The sequence below is a fragment of the Nesoenas mayeri genome (genome assembly GCF_963082525.1).
Source record: "Nesoenas mayeri genome assembly, chromosome: 15".
In the NCBI taxonomy this organism is placed as follows: Eukaryota; Metazoa; Chordata; class Aves; order Columbiformes; family Columbidae; genus Nesoenas; species Nesoenas mayeri.
The window spans coordinates 1894482-1921550 of NC_137559.1; the positions used below are offsets into that span (position 1 = coordinate 1894482).

General features: G+C 47.4%; 1 protein-coding gene across 5 annotated transcripts in view; it reads right to left on the bottom strand.

Moving 5' to 3' along the window:
- Nucleotides 1–741: 741 nt before the first annotated feature.
- INTS1 (integrator complex subunit 1) overlaps nucleotides 742–27069 on the bottom strand; it is a 34854-nt gene continuing 8526 nt past the window's right edge. For 2 of the 5 annotated variants that reach the window (XM_080353911.1, XM_080353915.1), the window contains 34 exons: nucleotides 26050–26146; nucleotides 25544–25635; nucleotides 25187–25247; nucleotides 24607–24804; nucleotides 24220–24349; nucleotides 23856–24035; nucleotides 23615–23764; nucleotides 22868–23047; nucleotides 22580–22684; nucleotides 21581–21748; nucleotides 21111–21222; nucleotides 20505–20666; nucleotides 19271–19417; nucleotides 18755–18853; nucleotides 18257–18381; nucleotides 17305–17559; nucleotides 16462–16621; nucleotides 15714–15854; nucleotides 15145–15325; nucleotides 14938–15061; nucleotides 14280–14398; nucleotides 13143–13230; nucleotides 12327–12553; nucleotides 11352–11475; nucleotides 10743–10876; nucleotides 10170–10362; nucleotides 9778–9905; nucleotides 9188–9300; nucleotides 8500–8613; nucleotides 7540–7610; nucleotides 6929–7020; nucleotides 6703–6812; nucleotides 6062–6620; nucleotides 742–781 (listed from right to left, as the gene is read on the bottom strand). In XM_080353911.1, coding sequence (XP_080210037.1) covers nucleotides 6505–6620; nucleotides 6703–6812; nucleotides 6929–7020; nucleotides 7540–7610; nucleotides 8500–8613; nucleotides 9188–9300; nucleotides 9778–9905; nucleotides 10170–10362; nucleotides 10743–10876; nucleotides 11352–11475; nucleotides 12327–12553; nucleotides 13143–13230; nucleotides 14280–14398; nucleotides 14938–15061; nucleotides 15145–15325; nucleotides 15714–15854; nucleotides 16462–16621; nucleotides 17305–17559; nucleotides 18257–18381; nucleotides 18755–18853; nucleotides 19271–19417; nucleotides 20505–20666; nucleotides 21111–21222; nucleotides 21581–21748; nucleotides 22580–22684; nucleotides 22868–23047; nucleotides 23615–23764; nucleotides 23856–24035; nucleotides 24220–24349; nucleotides 24607–24804; nucleotides 25187–25247; nucleotides 25544–25635; nucleotides 26050–26146 — 4496 coding nt within the window. In that variant the 3' untranslated portion in view covers nucleotides 742–781; nucleotides 6062–6504. Of the gene's footprint in view, nucleotides 782–6016; nucleotides 6621–6702; nucleotides 6813–6928; nucleotides 7021–7539; nucleotides 7611–8499; nucleotides 8614–9187; nucleotides 9301–9777; nucleotides 9906–10169; nucleotides 10363–10742; nucleotides 10877–11351; nucleotides 11476–12326; nucleotides 12554–13142; nucleotides 13231–14279; nucleotides 14399–14937; nucleotides 15062–15144; nucleotides 15326–15713; nucleotides 15855–16461; nucleotides 16622–17304; nucleotides 17560–18256; nucleotides 18382–18754; nucleotides 18854–19270; nucleotides 19418–20504; nucleotides 20667–21110; nucleotides 21223–21580; nucleotides 21749–22579; nucleotides 22685–22867; nucleotides 23048–23614; nucleotides 23765–23855; nucleotides 24036–24219; nucleotides 24350–24606; nucleotides 24805–25186; nucleotides 25248–25543; nucleotides 25636–26049; nucleotides 26147–27069 lie in introns of those variants that run through there. The other 3 variants (XM_080353913.1, XM_080353914.1, XM_080353912.1) reach the window with 3 other exon arrangements.

Consider the following 27069-nt stretch of genomic DNA (forward strand, 5'->3'; position numbering starts at 1 on the left):
TTGGAAGCTTGTTGGAGCACAGCAGTCCACAGACATGGACTGATTTCTTCTTCTCCGCTTCCAGACACTTCTTTCACTTCCACAGTCCTTTTCAGTTCTCTTTCCTAGCTACCAAACTGGAAAGGAGGAATGCGGAGTGCTTCCTGACGGTTGCTATGACTATGACTAGTAGGGATCACTGCCATTATCTCTTATATTTATCCTGGTTCCCATGTGCAACAGCCTGGACTTTACTGCTAGTAGAAAAAACTTATAGATATAACTAGGACCAGCCTAAAGCCCAAAGAAAAACAACCAGTGTTTGTTAGCTTGAGGACCTGAGGGAGGGGTAAAGGGTCAATCCTTACATCAGGCAACGTCCAGCCTCATGAAGCTGAGAATCAAGTGATGCAGTTTTTCTCATAAGACGGTGTGACATAATAAAGATCACATCTTTTAACTATTGTGGGAAATCAGCTGATGAAATTGAGCTAGTCCGTAATTTCGCTGCAGGCTGTACGCAGGGCTGTTCACTCCCAACAGTAGGAAGTGTGTGTCGTAGCCAAGAGCTCTCATACACCCCATGCCAATGGCTTGTATTAAACCAAGGGATTCAAAACGAGAAGGAAAAATTAGGTGCCTCATCAGTAACATGCCTGATCAGCTCGCTGTTCCCAGAGGGCAGCCAGGCTGACTCCACAGAGACGGAAAGGGGGAAGAAAACCCCAGCAAGTTCACAGCTACTCACACAGAAAGGCTTCCGCGTGGTGCCCGCCTCTCCTCGGCGTCCGGCTTGTTGGACCTGCAAAGTAGCAGAGAAAACGCTATTAAAACATTCAAGTCTGAACATGAGTTTCCACTGCAAGCAGATGAAAGTGAAATGTGAAGCTACAGAAAGAGGCGCTTCGGTAAATCTGTCCATGACACATGCCTCTGAGCAGCTGATAAATGGTAAATCTATTATCCTAAAGCCTCAAAGGACCAAAACCAGTGAGCATCAGAGCAAAGTGTGTCCTGTCACCCCAGGTATAACACATGTCACATCAAAAAAGAAACAAGTTTCTCTCCCTTGTTGTCCCTCCTGCCTGCTGGCAAGATCACCCGCCAGCTTTCCTGTCCCCAGAGCACTGAGGTGAGGGACAGGCTGGAGGTGAATGTCAATGTTATTTCCAGGCAGCAAGGATGGGAAAACGCTCATGTGCTGCATCCTACACCCCAGGTGAGAAGGGAAAAATGAAGAGGCCACAAAGAGCTGCTTGGTTGGTGACCAGAGAGTCTCAGAGAGCTAAAAGCAGCTCTCCAAGGGGACCGGGTTTGTTTCAGAAGATGACCTGCCCTCCTCTTCCAAGGAAGCTGAAGAGGTGGTGATGTCCGACCTGTGCACTACCATGGCAGAACTCTTCCTCTGGGAGCCACAAACTTCACCGCTCTTATCAGAAAGTAAAAGTGAAGGTGAATTTTGCCAATCAAAACCTGTTTGGATCACGAGATGAGGTGAAGTGACCCGTATCTCTCACGGTGTCACCATGGGAGCAGGACCCACCCTGCAGCAGGAGCTGCTTTGAAATGCTGCGTGTTATCAGCGGGGCAGAGTTTAAAGCCTGGAAACACAGTAATATCTGTTAGTGATTAACAATGGTAACGTGCTGAAGCAAAGCAGCACTTCTCCTCCTCCAAGCTTGTTGTGGACATGCTGGTGGGGGTAAACAAGGTCTTGTTCTCGTTTCACAGGAACATGAAGACACTTGCTTGGCCTTCAGCTTAATGCTGATCTCTGAAACCCAGCTGGAACCTCACCCAGAAGACAGGCTGGCTCATACCTCAAGTTACTGACTTGATAGTAATAAAGTCTTTGAACAGCCTACCTTTAAAGGCCAGAACTCTCCTCTTTTGTGCTGAACTGATGCGAAAAACCACAAATTGCCTCGTTGTCACCCAAAGGTGAAGCACCACATGGTTTATTTGGGGGAGAATGGGGGCTCCCATAGCAAATCTATGATAGTACAAAATTCAAACTCTCTCTGCAGTCCTGGCTTAGCAGTGTGACCACTGCGTGGTGCTCCAAAGCCATCAGCACCCGTATGTCCCTGTGGGTGCAGGATGGGGGGACAGTTTGGTGTGCTGGCACTACACACCCTGCGAGATGATTCGTGGTGAATGGGGTTCAAGGTGTCCTACTCACCCTGTGCTGAGCGCCCTTAGAGGTCTTGCTCATCTCCAAAGAGCTCCCAATAAACCCCAGAGAGCGAAACCATAAGCATCATTTTAGATTTTAAATCTCATTATTGGTTAAAATAAGAGAGAAAGAGAAAGGGAGTTAATTTTATTACTCTTACGGTATGTTTTCTGTTATTTGCATAATTGTTTTAGTGCTAATAAGACAATTAGCAATTTAAAAGCTTAATAATTACCCAGCGATGACTAGCCTATTGTAGCTGAATGCATTTTTTAATTGTTGCTGGAGGTCTTGACATTCTTTTGCCCACTATCTTCTTGTGTTAGAGATGCTGTCCATGCAAACACGGTAATGCCAAAGGCAAGACACCACCAGCTACAGAGGACAGGAAGATATATTATAATAAAGTTCTCTTGAATTTAAAAGAGGGAGAAAGTACAAGCTCTACATTATCTAAACGCACGGAGAGGCAATACAGAGATTTATAAATCCGTCTACCTTAGGCAAAGTGGAGTTGGACTCGATGATCCTTGTGGGTCCCTTCCAACTTGGGACGCTCTATGATTCTATGAAATGCTGTCTATAGAAGCCAAGCTACTGAGCTGGTGTGAGGCTGGCTTTAATGTGCCCAAAGTTAACAAAAGTCTTACCGCTTTTAGTTTTAGCAAACGACTCGAGTTCAGCGTGAATCACCGTGTCCTGAACTGTGGAATGGCCAGAAGAGAGTTAACTGAGGGCAGGCAGGGCCAGGATTGTGTTTGTCGCCGACTGAGGTCACTGGTGAGGTTGGCTGGAGGAAGAGGATGGTGGGGCCCAGTGAACAGTCCCAGGAATAGATTCCACATCCCACACTTACACAAAGACAATAACTAATGGAGATGGAGGTTTCCTCTCCCTTTATCGCGTGAGATTTCTTGCATGCTGCTCCTTGCAAAGGCTGGCTTCTCTTTCTCTACCTTTCCTCTTTTCTAGTGGCTGGCAAAACATCGATGCCTTTAACCATGAAATCCCGTTTGTTGGCTGTTACCTGTGTACCTCTCCCAGCGTTTCCGCTGTTGACGTAGTGGGTCGGGCAGATTTGCCTCTGAGCTCAGGTGCTGGGGCTTTTCCAGTTCCCCAATATCAGGCATGCCCGGAGGCAGCTGCTGCTGAGTCAGGAGCACGCAGGCACCTCCCCGGTTAGTCACATCCTGCTCACCACCAAACTCGTGTGGTGCTCCAGGACAGCCCTCACCGTGCCCAGGATGCACAACCCTGCCCTGAGCTGGGTCAAACAGCCGCATCCCTGCTCCGGGGCATCGGTACACGTGGGGGGTCACATTCCCAGCCACACCAGGCCTGGTGGAACGTCGTATGGTCAGGTTAGAGGTGCCCACTTGTGCACAGCCATGGCAGAAAAGGTCCATCATGTGCATGCTGGACAAGTGGCCATCTCCCTCCCGAGGCTGCCACGTCTGTGCCATAAAAACGTGTTTTGATCATGGGTCATAAAAACATTTGATCTTTGTAGCAGAGAGAAATAATTTGCAGTAGGAAATCATCACAAGACCTGCTTGGTGCTTGCAGGGGATTGTGACCCTTGATGCTTGCAGGATATGGAGGTGGGACTTGGTCACCTCTGTGGGGAAGCAGCTGGGCTTTGAGAGGAGCATTGAGTGTGCACCATGTTGGGATGTGTTGTCTGGAACGCAGATGAGTGAAGTGATTTCCACTGGGTGAGTCATGGGGGCACCACAGGCTTGGCCACGAATGACCCTGCAAACCTCCTCACTGCTCCTCTTCTGAGCAAGGCACCAGCTCTCCTTGAAGACAGAGGAGATGGCTCCAGGCCTCAGGAAGAGCCCAGGAGACCTGTAAAGAACGCTGTCAGCTCAGCAGCAATGGGAGGAGAGAAGGTGCTCAGCCAGGCAGAGATGAAAGCTACAGAGCCCGGATTAGGAGGCGGGCGGGTGTCAGGGCATCAGTAACGCTGCTGCTGTTTTAGAGCTGTCACGCTGCCTCTGCAGACAGCAGGGACGGGCTCCTGCCCCGAGCTGTCTCTGCACAGCCAGGCACCCTGTGACAGTCCCTTTCTCAGCCCTGATCTGGTTTCGGTGACGTGCTTCAAGCCAGGGCAACCTGCTCAGCTCCACTGGGTCCAAGCAGAGGGTGACAGCAGAGCAAATGTGTCGTAGGAAGCTTCAACGCAGGAAAAAGGAGACAGATCAACAAATCATAAATGGTGGGTTTTGTACTGGGAGATCTACGAGAAGGCCCAGTAACTTCCACCCACATTCCCTCCCTTTGAATCTATTTCCTTATCTCCCAAAAGATGCTGCTGCTGATAAAGAGGTGCTCCTTCCACCTTCTAAGGCACATCTCTTCACACTGCCCTGCCGAGGCTGGCCGTCCTGGTCTGAGGTCATTGAGTAGTTCTGCCAACATCCAAGCACCCCCTGCACCTCCAAACGCGGCCTCCTGGAGCTGCTCTGCTCACAGCAGGCATGGACACAGTAGAATCTGGGCCAACCATACAACTTGTTTTGCCTGTAAATGTTTCTAGCTGCAGCCCTGATGCAGGATTTCTGGAAAGACCCACCCGCAGGGAGGATCTTCACCAAAGCACTGCTATGTTGTTTTGACTCGCTGCCTTTGCATGGTAACAGTCATGAGACACGTTCCTCGCTCCTTGATTCAAAGTCCTGCGCAAAGCCGTTTCCTGGCCAGTCCCACAAGTTCCCAGTTGCGCTCAGCCCACAGCAGCACCGAAAGAACCACGTCCCTGCTCTGACACACTGAGCAGTTACCTTAATGATGTCTGATAAGAGACTAAGGTAAGAAGAGTCAGTAATCTCACTGGGAAGCCCTTAGACCAGCATTAATCCTGCTGTCACTGAGCCCCTCAGGAAAACCATTTCCCTGACTTGATCTTTGTCAGCTGTTCCTCCACAGAATTTATATGTAGCTAATTGCTGGCTCCGGATCCAAAGCAGATGCTGCCAAGGAAAAGCGCATGTTGCACCCTTAAGTGATGGCTCTAATCTCTTTATTTAAGGGCAAGGCTACTTACAGCTGATGGGAGATTCAGATCACTCCCTTTTCTCCTCCCTCTCCAAAGCCAGCCAGCCATTCATTCGCATTTTGACACATTAGCAAAAGCGCTCAGCTGTGGCACTCCACGTCTGCCAGAACGGGTCATCTCTCTCCACCTGGCCACCCACGAGGTCACAACCAACCCTGCCACCCGCAAGGAGATGCAGACTTATTTACAACTATCTATAAAATTCCTCCAGGATTGTTGTCCTTAGAGTACAAGTGGAGTGCCAGAGGAATAGAGACAAATGATGTAGAAGCGAACTGGTGACTAGAATTAAGTGAGACTGGAGAATGAGTACATGCAGCGGTTATTTCTCTGGAGCAGAGGGAAGGGAGATGCCTCCTTTTTTGTCCTCAAATGACAGTTGGCAAATAAGCCATCACCCCTATCAGCAGATAAGGACCAGAGAGCAGTGGTCAGAAGAGGGAGGAACTGGCAGATCCCAAAGAGGAAACCCAGCTGCTTGTTCGGAGACTCCACTGACAGTGGCCAGCTGCTGGGATCTTTGCAGATGTACCAAGCAGTTCCCTTTATATCTTTTCAAAGAAAAGTTTCCTAAGGAACCTCTTAGAAGTTGTCCTGGTGCTGACCAAACTCATCTATTACACCCCACTGACCCTTCGAAACCTCTTCCATTTCCTGCACATCCTGTAAAAGGCCACAATGGTGTTTAGCCATGCCAGGTCTTCCAGGCATGTTTTGTCTAGAATTACAAGAGGCCAAAGAAAAGGAAGAGAGGGGTGTCAAGCTATACCCAAGGCAGCACGGAGCAGAGAAAGGCACAATGGAAACAAAGACAATTTTAATTAGAAAACAAAAATCCCACCCACCTCCAGCAAACAAAGTGGAGTCACCCCTGCCCAGATCTGCATGTTCCCTCCAACACAGAGAGTGCAGAGACCCAAGCACAAGGGTCAGCGTCCATTCGGCTCCCCCAGCAGCTCTGCCTTCTTGGAGAGACAAAGAAAAACCCCCAAACAAACAACAAACCGACATCCACTGCCCCAAGACCCCACAAAGGAAGTGGTCCCTGTTTGGCACAGTGTTCAGGAGATTTTTCTCCCACAATAATGGTGCCTTAGCCAGATAGATCGATCCTCGCCCCTTTCAGTCAGCACGTTTTCCTTTTCCAGCACAGTCTGGCCTGCTACATCACCTCTTTGACCCACCAGCACACAGGATGAAATACACCATCTTCTTCCAGGGCTTTAATGCAGCCAATAAGTCCAGTCAAATTAATTCCTCTGGAAGCGGAGCTCCCAGAAGCACACGCTCATATCGTGGCCTCCATGTGCAGAACCTTCAAGGCCTCTGAAATCTGAGAGCTGGTGTCGATCTGGCCGTACATCCCCACCAGGAAGGCTCTGTGCAGTAACACCGCTGCGTGCTCTGTGAAAGGGAAAGACGGCTGAGCCCAGCTCTGAGCTTTGCGAGGCCAAACATGCACCAAAGGCGGCAAACACCACTGTACCTTGGCAAAGGAGGGTGTATTCAGGCAGGTTCCTCAGCGCTGTCTGCACCACCTCAAAGTCTCGGCTGCCAAGGCAGTACATGAAGGTGGGAAGGAAATCTGCAGCAATGCTGGGAGTAAAACACAACAGTGTCAGTAGCGTCCAGATCACCATCAACAGGCGTGCAAGACAGGCAGCCAGCACCCATGAGTGACTCGGGACAGCCTGCGTTCCGGCAGTTCTCACCTGGGGTTGTTCTGGATGGAGCGCAAAGCCAGGTTGAAGGCCAGATTTCGGCAGGACTCCTCTGATGAACTCATCAGCTTCTGTAGGTTTGTCTGGGAGAAGATGCACAGATTAGGATCAGAGTGCTGTCCAGGGAGCACAGACTCCTCAGACTTATATTACTGCTCCTCAGCACCAATCCAGCCCAACACACGTCCCGCAGGTACTGGCTGAGCCAGGAAATCCCTGTCTGTAAGAAGGATTATTCTTGTTTTGAATACTTTAAAGTACCCTTCTGTAACCTTATTCCACATGGGACAGCTGAGTTTTCCCTTAGGCTCCACTGCTTTCAGAGCTGTTCTGCTCTCTCCTTGCCCCAACACTGGGAAGAGGGCAGAGTGTTAATTCTTCCTCTGACAGACAGAAAGTGGATGATGATCCGGCATGCAATGAAGAGAAGATGGTAGGGGAGTAGATACTGCTGTCAGAGGGACTAACTGAAGTTAAATTTCTCCTGAAATGCTGCAACAACCACCCAAAAAGCAGAGGAAGGGTAGCACTTAAGCTGGCTGCGCCACACTGGTAAAAAGAATTTCTTCCTTCCAGTGGCAGTTTGAGACATTAATACTCACAGCGAAAAAGGAGAGAATTTCTGGCCTCCGTCTGGACATCTCATCAATGTCTGTGAGCACCTCCAGGATGTCTGGTAGAAGACACAGGTTGAAAGGCATGGCTAAAACTCACTAATCCAGCAAAGGATCTTTTTCCCTACAAATCCCACCTCCCAAGCAGTCAAGTTTTTCCACCCGCACACAGAGCTAGGGCAACAAAGGCATTCTTCAAAAAGGACGGGAACAGGTAGGTCACATGCCAGATCAGCACATCACAACCTGCCCAGGCAGAGGTCGCCAGCACTGTCATGTCATAGGCAGGGGAGGGAGCGGGGTGTGAGGTTTCAGTTGCAGAACATCTTCTATATCTGAAAGATCTTCACAGAAAGCCTCCTTAAAAATAGCGTCGAGGCAATTCTTCCACCTATTTCGAGTGTGGAAGGAAATCTGTCACCCCAATACCACAACTTCAGGCTGAACACAGGACACCTGTGGTATCAGAAGACCTTTGGAGAGGAAATATGTTGTTCCCATATGCCAGGTTAACATGTTTTTCTTCCATGAAAGCCACTTAAGGATTTCTGATGAAATCCTGCTTCTCATCTGTTTGGTTTTTTATATCATTAAAGAAATGACATTCCTATCAGCACTCCAGACCTGGATTGATGAGAACCACAGTGCTCCTTGAATTACTCACACTATCTCCCAGAGCACTTACAAGATCCTTGAAAAGCCCCAAAGCAGAGCCATTTGCAGCACTACTGAGCTAAATGATAACAGCATCATAGAAAGCCTCTGTCACAGAATCACAGAAGGTTATAGACAAATTCATCCAAAACAAAACCACATCCTAACTGCTGGAGGCTTCCAAACACAAGACTGAAAGAGGAAACTACCCTGTAGCTGTCAGATAAGTAACAGTGTTGGCATCTGTCTGCATTTGCCCTGTGCATTTGTACAGCTCTGCAGGTCCTCACTTACCCTCAACCGTTTGGCCTCTAGAAAGCCTCTTCATATACGGGGCCATTTCAGCTGGTGTGAGAGGAGTGAAGAGAGACACGCTGACAAGGGGGAGAGAGCCAGCTGCTGCTTCATCTGGAGGCAGAGAAAGAACTGGTCACTCTTGACAGTCCGTGTGGTTTTAACATGGAGACAGGTCCAGTGTTCCCTACCAGTCCAGTGGTGTATCATGAGCTGACCAGAAAAATTAGAACACAATTCCTGGCTCTCACGTTGTCTCCAGCCTCACCACAACTCCTGGTACCCCTCAGATGCAAAGGGAAGGAACTTTCCTGAGCTGTTTTAATACTGAGTAACTTTCCCATGCAAGTTGTAAAGAAAACAGTGGAGAAGTGGATGTACCCTTAGGGTCTCTCGACAGGTCAGTCCTGAAGTGTGACTGAGGAAGACAGAATCCACAAGACTCGCCCTTCTTAAGAGCTGCTCTTCTGCTCCAGGAGTGATATCACTGACAGGAGAACAAATTAACCCATCCCAGATACTGGTTCCAAACTGCTGAGTAGACAAGTGCTACTCTCAACTCTAAATACCCTTTCTTTGGGCTGTTAAGAGAAGAATAAGCACAGCATAGAGCCCATAAAAGCATCTGTGCTCCAAAACATACAGCAGGTTCACCAGCTGGGATAACTCTTACTCCACTCAGACTCACCATCCTTCTCTTCATCAGAGCCCCTGTCCAAGATGCCAGTCTTACTAGGCAGGCTCAGCCCAGCCAGGAGGGACTTCAGCATTGCGAGGTCACTGTTGTCTGACGACAGGTCACTGGGGAAGAGACGGCATGTTTAGCTTTCAATAAGAGCACAATGACAAGCAACAGCACATATGTATATATGCTAAAACAAATAGTTTCTCCGAAGCAGAAACAAGATTTTTTTCCTTTCATCGTAACTGGAACTCAAATGCATTTTTCCCCATATCTGCAGGTGGGACCCTGCAGCCACTGCCCAGGGACAAGCCCCTCCCGCTGGCCTCTGGAAATGACAGCAGGGCTCTACAATACCTCAATAGGAGATTTAGACCATTACGTGAGTTAAAACCATCATCTCACTTCTTTGGGCTCAGTTTTCACCTATAAAAAGTGATATGCTGCTCATCTCAATAAAGATTTAGAGCAGCTAAAGGTGAAAAAGTGCCACATTAATTGCTATTTTGTCACATCCTCGTGCTGTTTTTGGTCAGATTAGCAGCCTGACCGTGCAAGCTCTCCATGAGCTAACCATGGGGTAACAGGACGCTTACTGGAGTGGATCCGAGTGCTTCTGCAAGAAGGAGACAGCCGCCTGGGCATTGCACGTGATGTACTTGTGGATAAACTGGACGAACTTGCTGATGAAGGCAGCCAAGTGCCGTGAGGATTTTCTGTAGTTCTGAGAAAGGATCAAGAAAGATGAGAGTTAACAATAAAAGCAGTGATGCGCTGCACCGTCCTGCACCTCTGGGAATCAGGGAGTAGCTTTTTGATCTCCTGCCTTCTCTTTAAGCTCTCCAAGGTACCTGATACTTTCTTGTTCTCGGTTATGTGAAGGTTTTCCCTTCAGATGGGAGAGAGCTGGGCTAGCCCTGCACTACATGAGTTTCTCCCTCTGTCTGCTGGCAGCCCACACGTTGATGGAGAGCAGGGACTTTCCTACCAGCAGCAGCCGGATGAAGGACAGGAGACAGTCCCATAGTGCCGCCTGGTGCTCGTTCTGGAAGACCTGCGGCTGGAGCAGCTCCAAGATCCCCAGGATGTGGATGAAGAAGGTCAAGTGGTTCTGTTGCCTGAACTCCTGGAAATTGAGGTGAACACGGCCGTGCAGCAGTGCCGCAATCATTGGCAAGTGCCTGAAATACCAAACAGAAGAAAATCCAGATCTGGCCTCTTCCTAGAAACACACCTCAGTTCCTGGAAGGAAGCATCCCTTCTCCTCTCTCGGGGTTCTGGATTTGACCCCTGTACCCATAGAATCAGCAGCTGCCAATTCCCACCCATATTCTGTTTTCTAGTCTCCACGAGGACTGTTTCCAGACAGGCACGGAGCCAAAAGAGGTGTTGCCTCATTATAAGAGATATGATCTAGCTGCATTTTTAATTTACTTTTGTACATGAATGTGGATTCTGTCACAATCACCACGACCGCTGAAATTCGTTCCCCTTCTAGGAGAAGGGCAGATGCTTTTCCATGAACGCCAGCCAAACAGAGGGTGAAAGGCGAGAGCGGTACCTAAGAAGCAGGATGGGATGAGCCACAGCCAGCTTCCTGCAGGCCATGTTGGCGTCCCACACGCGGCTTTCTGATGACTTGGAGTCACTGGTGTCTGCGAGGAGGTTAATGAATCTGTGAACCAGGGCATCCAGCTAGAAAAAAGTAATGAGCAACAGTTAAGAAGTTTAAAGGACAATCAAGCCCCTGGCTCTTCAGCAGCATTTCCCAATTCCTTTCCAGCTACAGATGGGGTTAATAGGAATTATTTTCAGGTAGAATCTGCGAGCAGAAGCAACGTTCCAGCTGGCACAAGATCTGAAGTCCACGGTCCCTACAGACATCAAAGCAGGATCAGACGCCTGCACACTTGTGCTTTACAGAAGCTTTTGGCACACAGAAGCTTGTGGAGCTTATACTATTTTACAGAAGGACACTGCAAAATAAACTACACCTGAGCACTCTGCTCCTGAGACTGCAGACAGGGAAGCGGCAATAGAAGAGTAAGGTAAATAAACCAAAATGAGCCAGGAAGCTTCTGCCGTTCCACTCCTTTTAGACTGGGCATGAAGGCGGCATCCGCCCCAGGCACACAACTAGAAAGTGGCTTTCCTATGCCGCTAACTTTACCTTGCAAGTGCTGCTGTCTCTGGCTCCTTCACTGGTGAGAAGCATCTCAGGCAAAGGCACAAGGAGCTCAGGTAGCTGCAGGTACATCTGAAGCAGAAGGTCCTGGCAGCATTTTCCCACAGAGCTGAAGGAAAAAGAGAGAGGTCAGCCACTGGTTACCATGTTAGTTCAATCAGCAAATATCCCAGACCCATCAGATCAGTAGCAGATCGTGTAAAACAGCAGCTACCACTAATGTGAATCAGTGTTTTTTCAGGCTTTGGTTCTTTCAAGCTATTCAAATCATTCCGAGTCTACAGGGGTCCATCGTTAGGCCATTTGGAGTCGGAAAACTGCGGTTACAAAGGGTCACAGGAGAAGAAAGCTCAGCTTACATCTCCAGTGAAGATATCCTGCACATGGTACTCACAGTCACCCCCATCTCAGCTGGAAGAGCAGCCTGAAGTACAACTGCTCAGACTAACCAGCCTGTTCTCTACACACCTGCCCTCCCCACGCCCTGGCACAGGCTGTGCTGGGAGGCCCTGCAGTGAAACGCAGTGGAGATCACTCAGTATCTTTTCTAACGCCACCACAAGCGAGGTTAGGATTAGGTCAGTTTGTTTCACTGCCACAAATGCACCGTCTTCCTGTTCTTCGCACAGTGCTAACACAGCTGTTAGGAAACAATCTAGTCACCATTCAGCTTTAAAACAAAATCATACTGGTTGGAAGAAGAATGTGTTATAAACAGTAATTCAAAGGACGAGTAGACAAGAAATCCCACATTTGGAACTAGTAATTTAAAATAACCACTGACTTAAAAAAAAAAACAATCAAAAAAACCCCACACATGGCAAGCATTTTGTCCTGAAGATCTAAATGCAAAAGAGCCTTGAGATGCCCCCTTTAAAGTCTCCTTCCTGGTCCAAGTACCACTTAAAATGACAAGTAACTACAGTTAGAGTAGATAGTGCTGCCCATTTTCAACCCCACCTGCTTCCCCACTGCTGGATACAGCCGGTCAGATACTCCGTTACTTTTTTGATGCTCTCAAGGTCCCCATGAGAACAACTGAGCAACAAAGGCAGTCGAGACTGGATGAGCGTGCACGAGGCCTCTTCTGTGTTCTGGTATCTGGTTTCTGCTTCAGCCAGGATCAGCTCCACCATGCTGATCAATTCTGATGCCTTTAGGTGGAGCACAAATTCTTCACGGCGCTTCTGTAAATGCAAGAGAACACTCAAAATGAATCCAAGCTGAATCCCCAGATCCTCAGTTCCTCCTAGTCACACTTTCCCCAGCTGGAACAGAGCATTTCTTAAGACTAGACTTAAGAATAGTCCCAGATCTAGAGCTCTGAAAGCAGGCATCACAGCCCCAAATGAAATCTCTTTACCTCTCTTCTGCTTCTGAACTCATTTACTTCCAACTCAGAAACCATAATTCAAGGAAGAGATGCAAACTCCTTTTATTGGTGAAATGGGAATTATCCCACCCTGGGTTCTACCTTGCTCACCCCTGTAGCCTTGTGTCTAGACATTTATCAAATATTGTGGCAACTGCTGCAGAGGAAATGCCAAGTGGGAAAACTTCTGTGCGTTCATGTCAGCTTTTTGGACTCCAAATTGCCACTGTAATACGTAACATAGCAGAGCAGCAAAGTAACCAGCTGAGGTACAGGCAGCAAACTTGGCATGTTGTGACTGTGTCACTCCAGCCACCTCTTGGGCCAGGGGAATAATCAGGCAGTGTGAAAGCATCGCCTCTCATTCCAACCAGAGAGGCATCTTGGAAGAACTGAACCACTACCTGAGGAGTTCTTTGATCCCTTCCCTGCCAGATCCGCGGAATGTGAATACAGGCCCACAAGAAATCCAAGGATGCAGTTGGGTCAAACCTGCAAGACGACAAAAGAAGACAGATTCGCAATTAGAGTCAACGCAGCCCTCAGGCAGCACACAAACACACGGTAGTGTCTCTAAACATCACAAGTACTGTGAAGAAACATCTGCAAATATAAAAATAGGATCCATTAAGTCCCAAGAAGGGGTTTGGTTCTGTTCCCAGATTGTGACTAAATATTTGTTGCAATAAGCATGGCACAGGGTACAGAGCTGAACAAGTGGCATTCAGCAGGAGTGTGGCAGCTATGTGGAGTCTTGCACCACAAGACCAGAAGTTTGTCGTCAACACAAATAATTGGTACAATCAGACCAGTGATCTTACTGGCTCAGTGTACAGAAGATCCTGGCTGTTATCCTGGATTGCAGAGACTAATGAATTGTTAGTGAGCAATAGATCAATAATAAAATAATAAGCAAGCTGAAATACTGCCAGCTTTAGAAGTATTGCTAATTTAGTCATGTCCTAAGTTACACCTATTAGGTGTTAGCATTTCCTGGTCCGTAAGTGTAATGAGTTTAAGCAAGATACTGCTACAGTGGTGCTTCAGTATTTGAGAGCAATGTATAGAAGTTGAGAGCCAGGGCTGTTCCAGAGATCAGAACTGGAAGCCTGATGCCAGGAAGGGGGTTAGAGAAAGATTGGTAATGGTGTTTAGTACAAGCAAAAGATCCAGCAGAGCCTGCCCAGGTACAGACACCACCGCCAGTTTGCTATCCAAGCCATCTTTCAAACCCCACGTTCATAAAGATTATTAACAAGGACAATGCTAGATGGATTACCCAGCGATTAGCACTTCCTGTTCAAACACAGCCAAATCTTTATGTGCTGCTTCCATCAAACAGCAGGTAATATTTATATCAAGGTACACAAATCAGCATGACTGAAATTAGCATCCTTCTCACAAAGCCTGGTTTTGGCTGGGTTACATCCCCTGGCAGACACACCACGGAATGCGGCAGCTCTTGTTCTCAGCTTCTGTTTGTTCTCTCTTTGAGTTGGCCAACCCAAAACTCCTTGCTAGGCCCTAAAAACAAGGCTCACCTTTGCTCCCGGTTTCTGCCAAGCAGGAGCCTGATGCACTGGTGCAGCGTGTTCCAGCTGGACTGGTGAGTGAGAAGAGCCAAGAGATACGGGCGGAAGGACGGCACCTGGGACCCTCCCTGAAAGGACCAAGCAAGGAAGAGATGTAATACACAAGTCCTTGCTGTAAGGTGGATACAGAAGATCTTGTGTATGGTAGAGAAGGATGACAGTCCAGGCAGACAGACAGCACAGAAGACAACATGTGGATTTAGGATGTGAACTGCAGTACTTTCTAACAGAACATGGCATCAGCCGTGAAATCCAGTTTTCGTCTTAGCTTTGGCACAGTACTTCTGGGCAATCTATTTATCTGTGTGCAAAAATACCAAGGAAAACACAGCTGACTGCGCTGTTATGGGACTGTGTTGTGTCTGTAATGCACTTTGAAGTCCTGAAAAGAACAGAGCTGAGGAAATAGAAATATGAGCTGAAACGTAAGCCTTGCACTGAGGAGGATGCACCAGAATCCCCCTCCTAGTCAGCCAGAACTGATTTAAAATTGCTATAGGAACACATGGCAAAACATAAAACTACACCTTGTCCTGTTTCCAGGTGCAGGTCTGTACCCTGGAAAGGTGGCTTCAGCCTGGTGGTCCCTCTGCTCAACAACTCTTACCTTGTTCCAGGAGAACAGTAGCTTCTGCTGCAAGTCAGGGCAGCTGCTGATCACCTCTGGGTCCAGCATCTCCAGCCAGTCGTTAAGAAGGCCAGAGGAAGGCCCCAGCCAAGCTGCTTCATTACTGAGGAGAAGAACAAGCCAGTGGCAGTGGAGATGTCACAAACACAGACCTCCCAGTGAATTCCCATCATTGCCTAAGCTCACCTGCAACTGTCCGGCTCCTTCTTCACCTGTGTTTCTTCTTTATCCTGGAGCAACAAGGAGCTCACCACAGCAATTGGTTTCATGGCAGGTAACCTGGCAGTGGTCTCGACAGTAGCTGAGAAGAGGACAGTGAGGAGTTCCTCCAGGTACGGAGAGTGAGTTTCGATTAGACCTTGGAGGACTAGCAGGGGAAGAAAGATGTCACTCATTAACTTCAGGCTATGGTGAAAGCTATGGAACCTTAGAGTATCATGAAGGCAATCAGGCCAGCATTCCTGAGAGCCTGACTCAGTAAGGAAGAGTGAAGCCATTTTTATGTGGGACTTCTATTTCTCATTTTGTTAGTGGAAGCCAATGGTTTGCTGAGAGACTTAATCCCAACCCCAAATCACAGTTTATAAAGACACATACCAGTGCAGGGGAAGAAGTGATACAAGATAGGACCAAGTTTAGATCAGTTCACATTTTCTGATCCAGGCGGAAGGCAGCTTCCCACAGCCTGCACAGTTCAGGGTTGGAAGTTCAACCTGATGCTGCAAAAGGGCAGGAGAGTAGAGGGATGGCCGTACCTTTGTTGATGAGCTCTGGCTCCACGTTACACTTCTCGCCCGATTTCAGGGTTGCGATGATGGCACGTACTGTGGAGCTGATCAAGTCAGGGTCACGACGGAAATTCAGAGCTTCTGTGAGGTGCAAGAAGCCACCACGAACTGCAAAGAAATCACAGCACTGGCATCACAGCGCCAAGCCAGCCCCCACATCAGGCTTCCCTTCTACAGATGCCCCATGTGGATCCAGGGCACAAGTACTCAAACACACAAACACACTAGACTCTACTGCCATTTTACTCCCACCAAACCCCTTGGCAGCTCTTCCGCATGTTACAGGCATGTGGCTAAGAGAAAACCCTATAATCACAAACTCATTTCCCTGCCTAAGCTCTTGGTTATAGACTCCACTTCCCCACAGATGGCAGATTATAAACAACTCTACAAATCATGATGTGACCTTATTACAGAGGCATTCTTGCATGCTCATCTTTCAGGACCACAGCTAATTCAGAATTCCTGGCCTGAGCAATTGGAAGCTTTCCCCAAATGATCTGCTATGCTTGACGAGACGCTACCAGGTGTTTACAGCAAATTCCCAGACCTGAATCACTTCTCTGCATCCTCATGGGGTTTACACAGCACGGTACAAAACCTCTTTGCTACTCTGTAAAACCAGCCCACAGCACTTTCTGCTCTGTTTTGTTCCTGTTCCTTTCTTGTCCCACTTAGTCTGGTCCGGGTCCCGTAAGCTGCGCAATGCCAATACCGTCACTGATCCTGTGCCTTGAGGAGTACTGCACAGCTAAGGCCTTCAGCTGAGCACGCAGAGGCCCATCTTCCACCGCAGGGTTCTCCAGCCACTGCAGCATCTGCATGAGGACTTTGAAGAAGAGCGAGGAGAAGGCGGTGTCTTGCGGCATGCAGCGCTGGGGAGAACAGCAAAAGAGAGTTTGCTTGTACACAGTTCAAGAATGCAACAAAGATAGCAGGAAAGATGCAGACAGTGGCATGTACTGCCAAGAATACCTGGAGCACACCCACTCTCTTGGACCACAGCTCACTGAAGCAGCAGCGGCAGCTTCTAGTGTACAAGTGCAAGGCAGAAGGCTCAGTCACACAAACAATACCACTCCCAGCGTAACCAAGGGTAACTCTGTGCCTTCTTTCATCATGATTAAAAGAATGAGATATTTCATTGGATAAATCTCAGCCTGCTCTGAAGATTTCTTTAAAGAATTAAGGACTTCAGCTCTCAAGTTGTCTGCAAATGCCCTGGATTGCAAGACATGTCCATGCTACAGAAGAGGACAGATTAGAGATCCTAATCCCAACAAAGAGCCACAGTCACAAATCCACAGTGCTGCACAGTTATCAGACTAGGTAAGGTCCACATAACCCTGTATGTAGGCCCAGATTCTCCACAGCGCCAGGTTCATGTGGCCAGCCTACAACCCGATGTTTGTGTCCCTCTGTGTCGTGCTGCCCAGGCTCCATTTCCAGCACTACACAGGTAGAGGGTCTGCACACAGCAGACCACATGCGCTGCAGACTTGTCCTCCTCACCTCTCTTTGTTAAATGCTACAAAGATTCTCGTTTTACATCTCTCACCTGATACTGGTACAACTGGCGCATCAGCGGGCAGGAGATGAAGTGGTTACGATGCATCGCCATCACCAGCGTGCCGCTGTGTGGAGAGTTCATCAGCGCAGCTACTGCCTGGAGAAGCCGCGCTGTGATCCCTGTCACCTGCGTGTTCCCTTGGCGGACGCGAGCCAGCTCCTGCGCCAAGGCCTGCTGCAGCGCCAGGGCGAGCGGGCGCAGGTTTGAATTCTGCCATCGCGGGTCTGGATTTAACGGGAAGAGCTGGTAGGATACAGGAGAGAATAAGTTTATAAGAGCAAATGAAAAGAACTGCTATACCATAGATATCCTGAGGCAGATAACTGATTTAACTTGTACTAACACATTACAGTGATTATGGGCTGACTGGAACCTTCTGATGCAGCTTTCTCAATATTTTAGTGCCTGGTACAGGAGTCTATGTAACCCCAACATGCCTATCAACACTGACACTGCAAGGGAATCACCGTAATACCCAAATACACGCAACCAACTTAGCCAATTAATTCCCTGTAGGCTCCTTCTGGAGTCAGTGGAGAGAGGGAAGCTCTGCAAGCAGACAAGCCAGAGTACAAATGCTGTTTGCACAGAGATTTGCTGCCAAGGCCCTGCGAGCATTTCACAAATCCTCCATCCACTGCTGAGAGGAAAGGCACTATACACAGAACAAACAAGGTGCAGAGACAGTAACACCCTAGGAGGCACTGACAATATTAGGCACGATCAAAAGCCACATCATGTTCAAACTACAAGAAAGAAAACCTTCCAGTATCAATTCAACCAGGCTGTGATGGCAAAGCCTCGCTGCATGCAGGGCTTTCATCCTTAGTGCCTACAAACCCTGCAGAAGGAAGGGGTCAGAAGATGCAAGTGTAAGGACAACAAATTTTATAAAGCTGCTGCAAGAAAGTAGCTGATCAGCTAGAGGTTATACCAGTACCTGCAGAAAGATGCCTGCTAAATCATCTTCTGGGCCCAGAACCCGGACCTGGCTTAAGGCATGGATCCGGTTCTGGCCTTGAGTGTTCTCAGGACTAGATTTTGACCTTGCAGTCTCAGCACTGTCTGCAAGAGGAATAAAAGAAAAGAAAAATGCTGTTACAGTAGCTCGCATCTGGAGCCCCAACGCTGGATCACGTTCAACTTTATGGTCTCTAACTACCAAGGAATTCAATAGGCTTTCTCTCAAGGCCAAGCAAGACCTATTTTTCCATATCACTCAGAACAACTCATTGTAGTAAATTCCACGAATATTGGAATTTCTCCCTTTGCCAGGAGCAAAAAACCCTAGCAAGGACTGGTGTCTAACTGTAGCTCGCTGATATATTGCAGCACAACCCATTTTGAAGGCAACTTTTCATATCCCTCTCAACCACAACAGAGGAAGGGAGGCTGGAAGACTTTGCTATTCGGAAGCTTAGGCTGTCCCAGGCAGTACCTCGGCGGGCTGGTAAGGATGCAGTGAGCAAGGAGTGGAAAGTCTGGCCTCCCGTCGCTCCTCTCTCGTGTTGAACTTCCACAAGGTGAGCCATGTAGTCTGAAAAAGAACAAGATATGAACGCATCATCACCTCACCCTCTTTGGCAAAGCAGAACAGAACTGGTTGCTGTTTGTACAGCTCCCGCAGTGAAGGGAATTGGCTGTTCCCATGGACTTTGTGAACATGATGCTTTTAAGCCCTGTTGGGTTTTTTTTACAAGTTAGACTCCCAACTACTTTTTAGACTCTCTGCAATACGACCTAGAAAATCCTTCTCTATTTCTGGAAACACAGCCAAAGGCCATCCAGAAAAGCTCTAGGGAGGTGCCTACGGTGACAACAGGCTGCCAAAGCACACGGTGCACAGAGTGCGCTGAACTAGTTTGGGGTTTTCCAAGGAAGTCACAGGAGATACTCGTGAAAACTGTTCAAGGAAAATGAAAATGTCTGGTCAGCCTCATATGAAAGCTCTTACTCTTGTCCATGATGTTCTGCTCCAGCGTCTGCGGGTCATGAGACACAGCCTGATCCAGGTACTGCAGAAGTTTGCTCATGCTGGAAACTGGGATTCCAAAGGACTGAACAAAGAGAAGCAGCTGCTGCGGTTCTAGGTCCTGCAGGGCTGAAATACACACACACGGAGTCTTCAGCCCTCTGAACTGCTCACAGAGAGTCATCTTTATTACCTGATCTTTGTGCTGTTGGCTGGACCAACAGTGACACTGTAATGACAGGGCTGCAGAGAGCCTAAAGCCAGAAGTCTGACAGCTGCCTACTATGTTTTCTTTGCTCTGCAAATCATTGCCTTCTTATTGCATCTTCCAGTTAATTCACTCACTAGTTAATTTGATCTTCTGTTTAATTTGATCAAAACCTCAGGAACCCAATCATTCGTATTAAAAAATAACTTCTACCCTATCTGTTGATGGCTGCAGGCAGGAATTATTGAATAATTCAATCACTGGCTATAGAGAGCTGTCATTTAATTACTAAGAAAGGGACAAAAGCTGAATACCAAGAAGAAAAAGAGCACTGACGAGCTGTGCAAGGACAAAAGTAACTACCGGTGTAGCTTACATCCTTCAGACGCTGCTCCCCACGTTGCAAGCACACCATGCACTATGGAAACAATGCTGTGTCCGTTGTCTGGTGACCGTATAGCTCAGTTCAGTCTGAATTGTAACAAAGATGAGACTCCAATTCAGAGTCCTCCGTTTCCTTTAAATTACACAGAAACCATAATATCTATACAGATTCACTACCCTACTTTAAAAGTAATAGTGTCTGCATATAAAAACCAGCAAGATTCAGCCCTTGGATCAGAGTGGGAGCAAACACCTTCCATTAACCTGTGGGATCTGACAGTTAGTGAGGTTGTAGCTGTTCTCAAACACTTGTTACACATTATGGCTGAGTAGGGAATCACCCTGGGACATCCCATAACATTCCCCGCCCAGAACCAGCTCATATCCTGTACATCTGTTTGACAGCCCTAATCTATTGTTTTGTTTAGATTGCGACTGTCACAATATCCAGAGCCGCACTGCTTTCTAAATCCAAGCTCCCTGCTCAGCTGCAGGGTCTGCAGTGACTGGTGTCTCCACCCAAAGGAACCCAAGCAGGACTGGGCACACAGAGGACTTGAGCAGAAGCCTCTCCCTTTGCTTTCAGGAGGGTCTGAAACACCGACCAACGCCCCCCAGGCTCACCTGCATCCACAAGACGCGGGACCTCAGAGCGGATCATCCGCAGCTTTAGCCAGTCGGGGAGCAGCAGAGCCTCCTCTGAGGTGTCAACCAGAAAAGCAGTAGGAAGGGGCTTCTTCTCCGGAAACCATATATCCAGTAAGGTGTAAAAATCACCATCCCCTGCTTGAGAGTGAATACAAAATCATTTTCTATGTTCATAAGCACGTAGAACACCTTAGCCTTTTCTATACAAATCAATATATCAAAACACTATTGTTCAAAGGTTTGAGACAACTTGGGAATAAACATTGTAAAGTGGAAATAAATGTGAACTACATATTGAGTGCCCTGTTCTCACACTACAAAAACTCGAGTACTCCTTGTTTAGCAGGGAGAGACACACCAGCATTCTAATATTTCCTGCTGTCTGCCGAAGGAAAAAATAAACCTGCAAATCCTTCACTCTGTGCAGCAATATTCCAACAGATCTTACAGCTACAGACAAATATTGCAAGGGACAAGCCTGTGAGTAGAGGATTAACACCAGCCTGACCTGTTAGGAGATGGCAGATAGAGGGAAGGTTCTCGGTATTGTCTATGACCCCTTGAATAAATCTCAGCACTAACCTTGAGGTGGCCCTAGTGTCAGGAGAATAACCATGGCGTGAACCACGAGGATGTGCATAGTGGCTGTTTCCCCACTAGTCCAGCGAAGAAACACCTGATCCTGAGACTCTGACTGGAAAAAGGCAGAAAACAAAACAAAATCAGTATGAGCAATGTTGGGGAGAGAAAGGAGAATGAGATCTGTGAGATGTAGATGAAAGGAGAACATGAGAACAAATTTGTCAGACCAAAGTTCAGCCCAGCCCAGTATATCCAACAGCGGCCACAAAAGATACTCAAGGAAAAGTTAAATAAGTTTTTTATGTACACATACACTTGGCTCAGACACTATGCCAACCTCCGATTATTTTCAGATCAGGGAATTCTTGAACCAGACGTGGTTTCTACATACTCAGCAACCCACAATGGGCTTCTCTTTTGTTACCTTGCCCACTTCATTCCAGCTGCTTTAGCAAGGTGGGGGCACTCACCCAGCTGTACACCTCCTCGCCCTCCTTGCTCTGCCGCATGCGTTTGATGTAGCGAGAAAAGATGGAGAGAAGAGCAACAAGCACTGCATCTGATTCAGCAGAGTACGAGAGCTTGGAGAAGAGGTGAGACATGATGGTAGAGCGTTCCACTATGAGTCGGGCCACATCCTGCAAGGGGAAAAGTTCCATGAGGTCTTTACTGAATGACATAGCCAGGTCCTCCTGCTTCATTGCATCACATTCTTGAGTCTCCATCATCAGCCCAGTTAACACCACTCTGGAGATCAATGTGTAAATGAGTAAAGCCATCACAACAGGGAAAACACCAGTGTTTTCAGGCATCTTGTGACACCTTGGTGTCCCTAGTTGTAGCACACCTGCATTCTGATGCCTCCCATTACAAAGTGAACATGTACCTAGTAAAAATCTGTGTTTCTCTGAAGAAGCAGATATACTGACTTACCATTTAACTTTCTCCACATATCTAAACAGATCTGTGGAGGTAGAAAGAGCATAAGGGCCTTAAAAAACAATGAAAAAAGCCAACCAGACACAGAATTATGAAAAAATCATTGTTAAAAAAAAAATCTTAACAAATCAGAAATCCAGTTTTGGTTATAGGAGAGTACATATCCCATCACTACGGTTCCTGACTTCCCATTCTCTCCCCATATACATGTGACTGCAGTTTTAGCATCTTCTTACTTATGAAACATTACCAGGTGGTGGGATTTTTTTCAAACTAGTATTCAGCCTCTCACTCCCCATAGCACCTGAGATGGGCTGCTGGACTGGAGGTTATTGCTCTGATACCATTTCATGACATGAAAGCAAAGACACTGGTTACTTTCCAACACATCCGCAGAAACACAAACACAGAGTTAGCAGATTCACATGCTTCTCAACAACTCATCCTGCTGGTACAGCAGTAATGTGTCTACCACTGTCCTGAGCCACACCAGCAGTCCCCTGTGCAGCCCAAGCAACCCGGCCTCTCACCAGAGCGAGGTCATTGTGCTGCCCCTGCTCCTCCACGGGTGCGTGCTGGGAGAGGTACACTAGGTAAGCACTGATGGTCTGGGGATCTGTCTCCATGTGGATGGCCTAGAATAAGAATTCCTCTCATTAGAAATCGGGATTTAACGAAAACAAGCATCAGCATAAGAAAACTTACTTTCCAAGCATGTGCATGTCAATAGTGCACCCACACAGAGTTTGCTCAGATTTGTTTTAGCATGAGCACAACAAAACATAAGCTTGTCCCCGCTTCCAGCTACTAACACCCACCTGTTGCAAGGCAAGAGCTGTTGTTGCTCGAACGCTGTCAAACAGCGGCAGCCTCGGGAGGTCTCTCAGAAGCCACTGGTACCCCTGCAGCAGTTCAGAATCGCCAGAGTCTTCCTCCATGGGGTGATCTTTCTCCTCTCCGTCACGCAGTCCTCCTTCTGACAGCACCAAGGACAGGCCCTGCAGAAGTCATGGGGACACAGCTGTTGCATTTGAAGCCACAGCCAGACCATTAGTTTCATACTAGTAAATAGAAACAAGCTTCAAACATGATGGAATGATCCAAACACGGCACACAACAGGCTGCATATCTCATACAATGCGTTTGCTTGACAGCTACTCTGCGGGAAGTTTCAGTCTTCTGGAAGCGTAACCTTTTGGAGCTCTCTGCCATGTTGCTTGCCTTGACTATGCTCTAGAGTACCAGACACTCACTCATTTACATTCCCCACAGACAAAAGCTGCTGCCAATTACTCCATGTAGCACAGGATCTGCTTGAGTCTACACCTGAACTTCACAGGAAACAGCTAAACCCAGCTCTGTCTTAAGAAAAGTGCTACTTGGCTGTTGAACAAAGAAGGCTTCTGAGCGGCAGGGAGTAGGAGTGCATTTGATGGGGTGTGGAGATTGAGACAAGTTACTGAAGGATGACATGAAACAGTTTCACTGTGCTGGCTCTGGACACGTGAAAATCTAGGACTCTGCCGTCAGCGTCTGACAAACCCTAGTCAAGCCTTTTGTTTTACCTTCATGGCCAAGACCCGTGAGGCCACCTGGGAGGAACTCAGGCGTCGCAGGAAATAGTCCAGCACCTCGCAGGTTGTCTGTTCATCTGCTTTCGGACCCAACAGCAAGTCTTGCAACCGTCCAAGCAACTGCCTTTGTTTCTGTTGTCTCTGTGGAGCAAGAAATTTGCCTTTCCAATTAAATCAAATTCCAGATGCACAGAAAGCAGGTAACAGAACTGATCCTCATGAGACTACTCACCTGGCGTTTCTTGGCACGCTGCTCCTTACTCTCGCCCTCCTCCTCTTCTTCACCTGAGGTCGACTCATCAGCAGCATCGTGAAGCAGGAACTCACAGAGGCATTGCACAGGTAGGACATCCAAGGAGCCTTCGCTGGACTGAACTAGATCTGCCAGCCATGGCATTGACTGCGATGAGGCCTAGGAAGCAGGAGAATGACAACATAAGATCAGGAGAACACAGATGCAGCACCCTCATCATTTAACTCCTCAGCAGTAAACCACCTTGCCCTGCATCTTTAGCTTCCTTTTGCCCCTCGCTCTGCTCAAGATCCAGAGACAAGGGATCAGATCCCAACGTAGTCAAGGCATTGAAGGAGCCCACCTGTCTTTGAATGATGTTGAGAAGAAAGTCGGGATGACGACTGCGACACAGGAGGTGGCCTAAGCGAAGCGACTGGTTCAGGCTTTTCACTTGCTCCAGGACATGCGGGGGAGGCCTGCGTGGGGGGCCCCTGCCAGAGAAACAAGAAGTTATCCACAGGCAGAAAAACCTTCACTCGTGTCTTGATGAGGATCAGGCAGTTCAGTAGTACATAAGGGCCACATGCATGTGGCAACAGAAAGATACGGGCAAAATGTGACACATATCTCATAGACTACCAAATCTCAGGGCTCTTCTTGCCCCCATCAACCACCCCACAAGCAGCAGGGTTTCCTGATGGCTTATCTGGGATTGCATTATAGCACCAGACTACGGGAGGCTACTTACTGAGGGTCCAGGCTGGTCAGCTGGGACAGCAAGAGGCTGCTGCTTTCTGTAATTGTTTGTTTCGTGGATGCAGCAGCCAGATGACCCTCAAATGCGAGAATCTCCTGTTTTTCTCTCTGGGAGATTTGAAGTTCACGATTAATCATCTCTGTGCGTGTCTCCTCATCCGTCAAGGTACATTGAGGATAGGAATAATTACTGAGAAAATAAGTTAAAAAAAGAAAATGGTTACCTTGGTCTATTCAAAACTCATGAACCGCAGTCAGAAAGTCCCTAAAAGACATTGACACCTGCAGGTAAAATAGGAAAAGCAAGGCAGCTTCCCAATGGGGCCAGGGAGACCAAGACCTTTTCAGTAAGGCCACGGTCACCCTTCCCTTTTTCTCAGCTTTATTGCCTTGCTTATCATTTTTCTGTTGAGTGGGACAGGTGCCTTCCCCCAAACTGCAGTGCTGCTGCCAGTCAGCTTATTTTACACCAGTTCCACTGGAAAGGAAGGAGCCAGCTGGCACAAAATTCATTCAGAAATACATGTTTTTGTTGGTCTGTTTGATTTATGTAGGGATTTAAATATACAAACTTGGTCATGACCATTTCCATGAGCATCTTCAGAGATGGGTACTCCTCCCAAGCAGCCAGACCTACAGCAGAGAAGGACAATCAGGGATAGAGGAAAAAAAGTGAGGGTCTTTATACATATTCTAACACACTCCAAGGTGGGGAGACACACTACAAATTCACTTTGGAACAACCCACCACACTTAGACAATGTAATTCCAGCCACACACTGGCCCAAACCCCAACGCTGTATTTTTGCACACACAGGGAATACGCAATTAGTTAACTGTGGTTATCTCACCACCCCAGCACATGCCTTGAACACAGGCAACCAGACGTCAGCAAACAGCACCTTGGCATGAGAAATGTCCACACTCACCTATGTTTTCAGGATTGAATGCAGCCACTACAAGCAGGAGAGGCCAGGCTTTCCAGTAGAGGGTAGAAATAGCTAGATTTGGAGGCTGGTACCTGCAAAAGCCAGCAACAGATACAAGTGGTTCGATTTGGTTACTTAAGCCCATCTGGGACTGCTTTTCTCCTTAATCATGCACTGTTTAGACTCAGCCACACCACTTCTGTGGCTTTAAAATCAAAAAACAGAATAAAAAGTAAAAATGCTGTCTGAGGAAGGACAGCAGTATTCAGCTAAAAATTTCCAGAGCAGAGAGGTCAGAGTGCTTGCAGGGGAAAGTCCATTCCATGACTCAGGTCTAACTTGCCCTAGAGAAACTCCCACCCAAACATGACATTTGAAAAGGCTTCCTCATGATTTTGTCATTAGAAACTGTAAAAGGGAAAAGCATCTTAAAATCTGAGCTAGTGCTGTTAGTCACAAGATGAAAATGAGCCGGATCACAAGACTGTCCATGTGATAAGCCTTACCCTGGGGGCAGCTGGATATTCTCTGGATGGTGGTAAGTGCACAGATTTAAGACTGCATCGATCAGCTGGATTCTCTCTACCCTCAGGACCTCGACATCTGGAGGAGGAGAAGAAAAGACTAAGCAAGTTATTGACCCGTCTACCTGGCTGAAAGTACTTCAAGAAAAGCATCACAGTATAACAGAAATTTTACTTCAAGCAACTATGTTATTGTGGGCTGCTTCTCATATTACAGGAATAAAAAAAAAAAGAAAACACCACCACTTTAAAAAGCTGCAACACTTTAAAAAGCTGTAAGTCAATATATAAGGATATCGAGCTTTTCAGCTGCAATTTGGTTTAAGTTCTTAAGGGCAGGAGTTTTTTTTCCCAAATGCATCCAACATGATACCTGTATCTTTTTCAGGACTCAACTTCGCTGCTGACCTGAAGGAGCAAGTGTATCTGCTCAGAACTTCTGGGGCTCAGAGGAACTAGAAATGCATTTTAACTTTGCTGCAAGTTTTCAGACTGGCTGTAACTTAACTTCACCTCTTTGAAATGGTGCAGCGTATAAAATGCTACACTGAGAGCCTAGACACATTTCCACACCATAATCAACAGTAAAGTCTGATGAGGCCTGGATTAGACTTTGCTATTAACCAGTCAGCACTAAGAGCATGTAAGATCCTTTAGAATCAAACTCTGACAACCCACTCAACTCTGACACAAACACCTATAGCTCAACTGAACAGACAAACTCTCCGCAGATTCAGCAATTTGGACAAACGCTGAATGAATTCATAGAAGGGGAAGAGCTAAGGCTGCTTTTGTAACTGCTATTCTGTAACAGTGTTTGAATAACAGCATTGGGAGGAGCACACAATACATGGGTTAATTACTTTAACTTCCAACTCTTTCATTTTTGCATGGCCTAAAAACTTCTATTTATTTCAGAGCATGTATAAAGGACTACATTGAATTTAGAAATGTTAACTCAAAACTTCGCGTGATTATTCATGGTTCCTCTTCCTCAACACA